The 9,236-nt window shown below is 44.2% G+C and overlaps 1 protein-coding gene across 1 annotated transcript in view; it reads right to left on the reverse strand.

Annotated features, from left to right (window-relative positions):
• Positions 1 to 8,761, reverse strand: part of ryr2a (ryanodine receptor 2a (cardiac)) — a 55,076-nt gene extending 46,315 nt beyond the window's left edge. Inside the window, exons 1-7 of the mRNA XM_072455560.1 lie at positions 8,652 to 8,761; positions 3,403 to 3,522; positions 2,939 to 3,043; positions 1,857 to 1,877; positions 838 to 912; positions 614 to 692; positions 163 to 275 (exon numbers count right to left, since the gene is read on the reverse strand). Of these exons, the coding sequence (XP_072311661.1) occupies positions 163 to 275; positions 614 to 692; positions 838 to 912; positions 1,857 to 1,877; positions 2,939 to 3,043; positions 3,403 to 3,522; positions 8,652 to 8,699 (561 nt within the window). The 5' untranslated portion in view covers positions 8,700 to 8,761. The remainder of the gene's footprint in view (positions 1 to 162; positions 276 to 613; positions 693 to 837; positions 913 to 1,856; positions 1,878 to 2,938; positions 3,044 to 3,402; positions 3,523 to 8,651) is intronic.
• Between the last annotated feature and the right edge of the window lie 475 nt (positions 8,762 to 9,236).

A 9,236-nucleotide genomic window follows, 5' to 3' on the forward strand; every position in this document is an offset into this window, starting at 1 on the left:
CTCACGAGTTTCATACAGTTTACATCATTACTCACATATTCAAAATATCTATTTGAAAATAAAAATTGTGAAAAAAATACACTGTACCAAAAGGCATCATTATTATAATATACACATTTTCATTCCTTAAGTCTTAAGTCTCTTGTTGGGGCTCACACTCACCAGGTATCTCTCAGACGAGATGCTGACCAGAATCAAGTCATCTCCAACTCTGACCTTCTCTCCTTCTGAGCGCTGCTTTGAGGCTGGATGGATGGTCCACCAGCAGGCCTCCCCTAAACACACAGGTGTATGTGAAAACAAGAGTCTGCAGGGGCCATTACAGCCTGAGGTTCAGGAACTCTTACAAATAAGGATGATGAAGAGACAATGCTAAACCAGAATAAACACTGCTATACAACACAAATATGGAACAAGTCAAATGTAAAAAAAACACCACCACTGACATGAACATCTTGAAGAGCCAAATACTACATTTTTTATAATCAAACTACATTAGCTAGATTCACTTCCATGAATAGGTTTTATACTGTTACATCTTTACATTTGAAGAATATTTTAGTATCTAGAAGCTCCTTTTGTAGTCATGTGTGAGACGTGTCCAGGGGCTTACCTGTAGTGTCCTCCTGCAGCCCCACGTCAAAGGCCAGCTTGTCTGTGGACGAGCGCGATGTGGACAGGCAGCACAAGTACTGCACACAAACACACATTCTTAGCACAACTTGACCTCAGATAAGCAGTGGGGGTTCATTGTACACTACACAAGTATTCTGCATTACCTTTACCTCTAAACATAGGCAATATATCCTAATTTACAAGTGTGGTGCGTTCACTGACCATCGAGCTGTAGGAGTGTCGCAGCAGTACGGCGTGTCCATAGAGAAGAGTGCGATGACCCCCGCCCTGTGCAGTCTGAAAATACAAGACACGTTCTATTGTGGAGACGCAAAATTAGGAAGAGCTCTGTTTAGGGAAAAGTATCAGAATTAAAAGCAACCGACAATACAAAAATACCACTCAACAAAAGCACAGTGCGAGATGCTAGATGTCAGTTGCTATTTGTTATTTGTCAAGACAAACTATACATTTAGACTCGCAAAGAAGCGTTGTTGCACACACAGGAAATACCAGACGCACGGACATTAGCCAGTTAAACAAACCCTACTTTTAATCATAAAGATTCTCAAAATAGTTGTTAGGAACTCGCAGTGAGTCCTCGGAGGGTTCCTAACAAAAAAAAGAGGTTCAAACTAGACTTAATTATAATGAAAGGACGGCATGTTAAATTGTTGATGTTTTTTGGTGTTTTTTAGATCAAATGTATTACTTTTTTATTACCTTTTTTCAGACATAAAGGTGGGAGACAAAATGCAAAATACATAACAATCAAATCAGTCCATATAATTCATAATTAGGCTGTTAAATCGATTATGTTTTTTAGTAACCCTTTGATTTAAACAATAGAAAGTATTTTGTCAGGTAGGAGAAGGATGTTAGGGTCTCAAACATATCCAGACTAAAAAGTTAGACGATGTTAGGCGATGGTTGATCATATAAAACTTTTTACACAATTTTTGTATAAATGTTTTTTCTCAAAGCATCTTGGAACCTGAATGGGGATAACACATTTTTGTCCTGGTGACTGAGCACACTTTAGCAACACACAGCGTGCCGTGCAGTAAGACAACAGAGAGCCTTGTATCTGATGTGTGTCACTAGCTCAACTATCACATCAACACACACTGAGGAGCTAATATTTATGAGTTGGTATTAACATTAGAGCCAGGAGCTGCGCCTAACCACAGCCCGGAGGAGACAAACACCAAACACAGGCACAAAGAGAGGCCGGGACCTACCCACACTTCCACATCTATATGCTGTGTGCAAACAAGAGAAAATAGAGTTGTTTCAGAGAGAGCAACCCGTGTGCACACAAAGCATTGGGAGTACCGCTGTACACTGAGGAGCAAAAGTATCCCCACACTATAAACTGTATCTATTGCTAGAATGGAGAGGGAGAGAGGGAGGCATGCAAGCCGTGTCGGAGGCTGATATAACAGGGTCAGAATGATGCAATGTTCTTTGAGGGAAATGCAGAGGCCATCACTGCCTTTCAGAGCTGTTTCAGAGTCCAGCGTCAAATGGTAAAGAAAGTAGTAAGGTTTTGTGTTTGAGAAGATGTTTTATTTTTCAGTTCTCACAGCAGAGTAAACACTAAAATATTTTAGGAAAGCTTGTCCTGAGCTGCCTCGATTGTCGAGTGGTTAACATACAGTAAGCTAGGCTTTGTGCAGCTTTGACTTAGGGCAAACCCTAACCCTGGGAACAACTAGTGTCTATAATATGATATTTGGGTACAATTTTCAAATCTATATATTTTTTAAATAGGTAAGCCTTATTAACGCCCATTTAAAAGGGGAATTGTGTAATATTGAGGAATCTCATACATGTATTTTTAGGTGAATATACACCTGTATCCATCCTGTGTCTGGCTTGATGTACACCTACCTACAATATTATTTTATACAACCGTCACAGTTTAAAGTTTAAATTCACGAATGAACTGATAAAAACGGATGATTTTGCCAACCGTTAGCATTCTTGTGTGTCTGTGTGTCTGTGTGTGTGTGTGTGTGTGTGTGTGCATGCATGTGTGGGCATGTGTGTGTGCATGCATGTTTGGGCATGTGTGTGTGCATGCATGTGTGGGCGTGTGTGTGTGGGTGTGTGTGCTGCGTGCATGTGCGTGCATGTGTGTGCATTCATGTGCGTGCGTGTGTGGGCATGTGTGTGTGCATGCATGTGTGGGCATGTGTGTGTGCATGCATGTGTGGGCATGTGTGTGTGCATGCATGTGTAGGCATGTGTGTGTAGGTGTGTGTGCTGCGTGCATGTGTGTGTGGGTGTGAGAGAGTGTGTTGAGCCGAGTTGGACTCACCGCGTCCGCCTTGTCTTCTGTGTTGGCGAGCATCTCCTGCAGTGCTCGTACTGACAGAGACTGCTCCAGCACAAAGGTGCAAATGGACAGGTCTGGAGGCACATTCTGAGCAGAAATCACAGCAGATTCAGACACGGCCACAGCTGTTACTCACTATTCTACAAATGAGAAGATAGTTGCATATGAACAATTTTGTGAGATGGTGTTTTTTATTGGGCATGATTGGATAACTGGAAGAGTTAGAAGGTAGCTTACCAGTGTTAATGTTAATTTTAACAATAATCACCATCATAATATTTTTGTATATTTCAAGACAAATGTTTGCAGGTAATTTAATTAAATTTAATCTGTTTTATTCAGAGCTTAATCCAAGCCACTAACTTTTATCCTATGGCAGTATGTGGGTTCAGAATTAGCATGTGTTGTTGAAAAGTTCGGTGCAGGGGACTGAGCGTTGGTCGAACCTTGGAGTTGGAGATTGACTCGAGGAAGCACAGTCTGTTACCGAAGCCCTCGGCCGCCAGACACAGCTTCTGCTGCTCTTTGTGCAGGGTGGCAGAGCACTGCAGGACCACCTCATCATCCTGCACACAGAGAGTGCCCACTGAGAGGACAGGCGGCCACAAAAACTGACACTGTGAGCTAGAGGTATGAACCCAATCATTCTGCTTGGGGACATCATCATGAGATGAATGCTTATGACAGTCAGTATTATACTGTACCTGCACACACAGGTCCCCACACAGACCCGTTTAAGGACATGGGCAGAACAGAACAGCCCACCCACAGCTCTGTGTCTGAGGGCCTTGTAAGGAAGAGCGACCCAGAGCCAGGAGCATGGAGCACGTCCACACCGCTCACACACACCACAGGCCTCTTCACTGCACCCACACACAGGGCCACATTCTGTCAATGCTCAGAACAGCTCCAGGAACATGTTGGACATGTTTTTGTTTATATGATGTAAATCAGGACAGTATTACTATCTCAGACACTTGACTTCTGAGCTAAGTGAGCTCAGCCATACAATTCAAGAACATCTTTGAGTTCAGTGAGTGCTAAATGTTCTGTCCCCCTCCCTTCCCTGGTCAGAGCGAGGGGCTTAAAGCTGCCACCAGCACTGACCTGCTCAGGATCAGTCCAGGACAGGGCAGCTTCTGCTTGTGCTGGATGCGCCGCAGCCTAAATCCCCTGAATCAATCCTGCCTGCTGTTCTGCACTGTATGCTCACTTAGACATTTATTTGATAACAAGACACGTGTTAGCCCCTCTTATTCGTACATCTGTTCCCTTGAAGACATGCACTGTGCTGCTGGTAGCTCTGAGTTCAACAATATCTGGGCTGTTTTGAACTAAAAGACAGAAACAGGTGTTACACTGCAGCCCAGAGAGGACAAGCCATTCCAGTGCTGCGGAGAGCAGACTTTCTATATGGGACACTGGAGAAAGTTTAGGAAGTTTGTTAGTGAGGCCACAAGCCCCTGTGGGACAGGCACGGACCGAAGCAGAACTGTGAGGAAGGGAAGCTAAACCCTGCTCCAGAAAGTCTGCCTCAGTCAGCAGTGTGATGAATGAGAGAGCTCCCCTTATCTATGTAGGCCACAACACAAGGAGAAACTTACCACATGAGTCACACACCGTCCTCTAGATGCAAGCTCTCATATCACAACACAGTTAAGGAACACCTCATCTCTCTATTGTCTTCAAAAGCACATTTTGACAGAAACAGATATGACATGAAAAAGGAAATGCTCTAAACACTAAAATGGTGAACAGATATATTCTAGGATAGTCTGCAGAGGATCCACCAGCCACAGTCTTCTGCACAACAGCAGGCTCCACTTTTCTATGTGAACCTGCACTGGGCCTTTGAACCACCTGAAGGTCATCAATCTTCAAAGTGGCTTTAGCTTCAGAAGCAGAGGCCCCTCCCACATGTGACCCTCCCCTAATATCAAACATTAATTTGAAAATATAAACTATATACTATATAAACTATTATTCAACCATAATTTAATCCATCTCTCACTGCACTGTTCACTTTCTGCATTACATGTGTATACTGTCCATTATATGTATATAGAAAGCCTATTTCCATTCTATTTTTATCCTATAGCAGATTTAAATTGGTTTTCTTTGATTTTATATAGGTTGTTTTATCATTGTTCATTGTTTTATGTCACACCGTATCACCAAAGCGAGCTCCTATGTGCGTGAATTCTGTTCATTAGCGATGGCAATAAACCTTTTCTGATTCTGAAAATAAATAATAATATAATTACAGTAAAATAAGGCTATTAACCTACAAAGACCCCAAACCTATGCTACTAAGGGTTATATAACAGAGAGGAGAGGACAGAATATTGGCAGTGTCATCTAAATGACCCAGACTGATAAGGGGTTAAAGAGACACGTCAACTAATAATTTAAACAATGAATGTGGCAACATAGGGCATTAAAAAGGAGGAAGAAAAACATGTACAAACAGTCAAATAGATTTTCTGTTAGGAGATTCTTTACCCCAAGGAGCAGTTATTCAATGTGAACAGTAAATAATGTCACTGCAGCACGATGCATTGTCCTCTGTAAGCACGTGTATGGCCCACAGAGCGAATAATTGCCATGCTTTGCACATATTCATATAAATCCATGAATATGTGCATATACAGCATTGAATCATCCAACTACACACTGGGATCTATAGAAAACATATAAATGTATGTCACGTCATTCACTCAGTCACACTGTTTCTGTTTCTGTTACACCGAAGTGAGACTGTGGCTGTCTCTTCTGACCAGCGCCAATAACGCAACCACACACACATTCATTAGGACAAGGTGTCTCGCTTAAGCACCCAACTCCAGAGGCAGAATGACGGAAACACAGCTGCACACGTTGCACTGGTAAGAACAGTAAAACTTGGGATGAACCTATGTCAAATTGTAGAAAAAAGATTCAGTTGTAGTCATCAGGAGATCGAGAAAGAAGTCAAAACGTGTGTACTGAATACTTTTTCCACAATAGAACACTCCTGGACAAATGAGAGATTACACCAACCTACCGTATGTCAAATTGTACAATTAAAGATCACAATTAGAGAATTATTCATGATTATTGACTCCATGAAAAATGAACTGTGAAATCCAAATCCAATTGTGTGACAGACACAGTCAGCCAGATAAAAATAATCACTCACACACACACACTCACACACACACACACACACACACACACACACTTACACTTAACATTTAGGTTAGGGCTGTTCTTTTGGAATATAGATTGGTATGAAATGAATTAATTTGAGTCCTTAAAATCATACTGTCGATTAACCAAATAATCCTGACGTATCGTTAATGCTTTGTTGTGCCATTAATGAATGTTTTTACACTAATATATATTATATAATACAAAATACAAAAATGACACTCTCGACAAAAAGGCTTTGTTCACACTGGTCACTCACACTTTCAGCTTCAGTACAGTTACAGGAACAACGAGGACAGGTTTGTCACATTAAAGCTGTTGCTGATGCTGCGGTTTTGGTAATGATGATGTTTAGAATGAAACACGTCTGTCCAGGTCTGCAGCTGCCTTGTGCACAGTAAAGACATGGTATCCTGAGCTTGTATTGATTTGCATTTTTAAAGTGCACTTACCCAGAAAGCTGCAGGGTTGGGAAAGAGGGGGTGGAGACACAGACCCCCGAGAGGCTAATTCACTAACCTCTCTCCCACCAGCTTTTAGGCTCAGAGACACAACTCCAGCCTGAGAATGCCCATCCAGACGCAAAGGCTTTCAGAGCTTCTCCTGACCCCAGAGACCACGATGGAAACTACAACCAATACTGGTATACAATCAATCATTAGGTCCTCTCCCCATGTCCCCAGGCCACAAACACATTCCTCCAGTGAGGCACAAAGTTGTGTACAGCTAAACTGAGGATCATCCTGTCCCGGCATGTAGCAGTGTTTGGTCTCCAACAACAGCCCTTGTCCCAACAACGAGATGTTTTGGAGAAGCTCTCTGGAGGAACGTCCACAGACAAGATGCACTTCTGGTGGAGTGTCTATCACCTGCCTGTCTCCATGGAGATGTTTTTGCTTTGTCAGGACCACAAATGGCATTACGTGTGTGTTTTCAATTATATATATTTTTTTAATTCTTCTAAAACACCTTGACAAATATCTACAATATTCTTACATTGAGCAGTGTTCCCTCTCCACAGATCTGACTTAGCATGGTGGCACTACCTGATTGCCTACATGTAGATAGATAAGTTTAAAGTGAAACAGTATATTAATAGTGAACTGTAATATTGATCTTAAACGGCTTAATAATAGAGCAGCCTCTTCATTGTAGTATATAATCAGCACATTTTCAATTGTTTATTTTTATTGTTGATAAATGACCCTGCATGTATGGATTCTGGATTTTTAAATATGATTTCAGAGAAGTGATGGGCAGAGATAAGGTGAAAACAGATACTTTCTGAGGACCCAAGCCACAAGCACAAGACAAATTTGGAAACTGCTCATCCAACATGCATGAACCGAACGAAATACAACTTACAGTGGACTAATGACATAAGCTTTGGCCACATTTCTGTAGATCTATTGCAACAGCAGCACAGTATACTGCAATAAGGGTCATAAAAGGTTCCTATAAAGGCCAATATGGCTCCATCTCTCACACACACACGGCAAAATCACATCTTCAAAAACTGATACATCAAAAGGAAAATAAACTGCACCCTCTGCTGCTCACACAGATACACACAAAGATGCACTTGTTTTAGATCAAATGTCCCTTGTTTTGCTTTGCATTATTGTCTAAAACACGGCACTCTCACCGAGCCCTCTGTAACACCCCAACATCTGAGGAGCAGTGGGCTGTAAACAGTGTGTGTGGACTGGACTGTGGAATACCGGGCAGTCACATGTTCCTGCAGCACCGCTCTGCAGCACCCCCCTCCGGCCCCCACCCACCCCAGACCCCGTGGCCTGATGGGAGACGGTCTGTGCACCTCTTACCTGTCACTCGCACGCAGACGTGACTAAAAGCATCCCGGGTCATCTGGAGCCGACTGTGACAGCGCAGAAACTCCTCACGTCTGCACGCACTTACATAACACTTTATAGCATCGCTTGGTGCGTTTCCCCTTTGAAGACAAACGCAGGAGATTGCAATTTGGTCATGCACTGCTGTTCTATTTGGGAGTAAATCCAATTTGAGTCGGTCAGCTACGGATGCGCAGTGCCGTTACATATGCTTCCTTCTGATTTCGCACTGTCAATGCAACGTTTCCAGACGCTTACAACTCGAAATTGTGCAAACGCAACAGTTCATCAAGCCGCCCGACTCTTAAAACTGACAAATCGAGCCGAGCTTTTCAGCCAAGGATGAACCGCACTGCGACCGCATCCACCCAACGCCGACACACCGCACGCAAAACGCCTCTGCGGCCGAATGACAGACAACATCTCCGGCATCATCACCGCCCACCCCGCTCCCCGCCGCCCGTGTGCCACTTGTCTGCGGCGGTCAGGGCTCCGTCAGCGCGCTGCGGATCACTGACCACAGAGAGCGAGGAGCCCCATCGGAGCGTCCGGTTCTTATACTGCGGTAAAGTCCCCAGCCCCTGAGCGCGCGCGCGCACGGGGGGGTGAGCCGCAGTAGCGCAGCATCCTCGTGACACGCGGGGGAAACTTACGGTCCTCAGGAACTGGATCTCGTCCTCAGCCTCCGCGCCCTCGGCCATGCTGAGCTTCGGTGAAGATGCTCCTGTCGTAGCAGCAGCAGCAGAGCCCGGGCGCGTGCTCCTGTGTGCTCGTGAGGCTGGAGACGGGGAAGGAGACTGGAGAGTCGAACTCGCCTCTGATTGGGCGCCTCGCGCACGCGGAGGGAGGAGCCGCAGGAAGCACAGGTACCGGGCGCGTGTGAGCGTGGAGGAGACTGATCGTACGTCTTGGGCATCGATCGGTTTAATTCATGGTCGATTGAATGTTTTTAATCATTAACACATATCAAACAAGAGCACGTATTAAAGAGGTTGTCTGATGCCGACTCTTCCTAATATTGCAAAGGCGGTTAGCGCTCTTGCCTCCCAGGAAGGAGATCATGGGTTCGATTCCCGGACCAGACCAACATCACATGATCTCTCTGGGTGGAGTCTGCATGTTCTCCCCGTGTTACCGTGGGTTCTCTCCGGGTTCTCCGGCTTCCTCCCACCGTCCAAAGACATGCATGTGTTAGGTAAAATTGGTGACTCTAAATTGGCCCTAGTGAATGAATGTGA

The sequence above is a fragment of the Eucyclogobius newberryi genome, unplaced genomic scaffold, assembly GCF_026437365.1.
Source record: "Eucyclogobius newberryi isolate DKJ021-1_F unplaced genomic scaffold, fEucNew1.0.hap1 SCAF_20, whole genome shotgun sequence".
Lineage (NCBI taxonomy): Eukaryota > Metazoa > Chordata > Actinopteri > Gobiiformes > Gobiidae > Eucyclogobius > Eucyclogobius newberryi.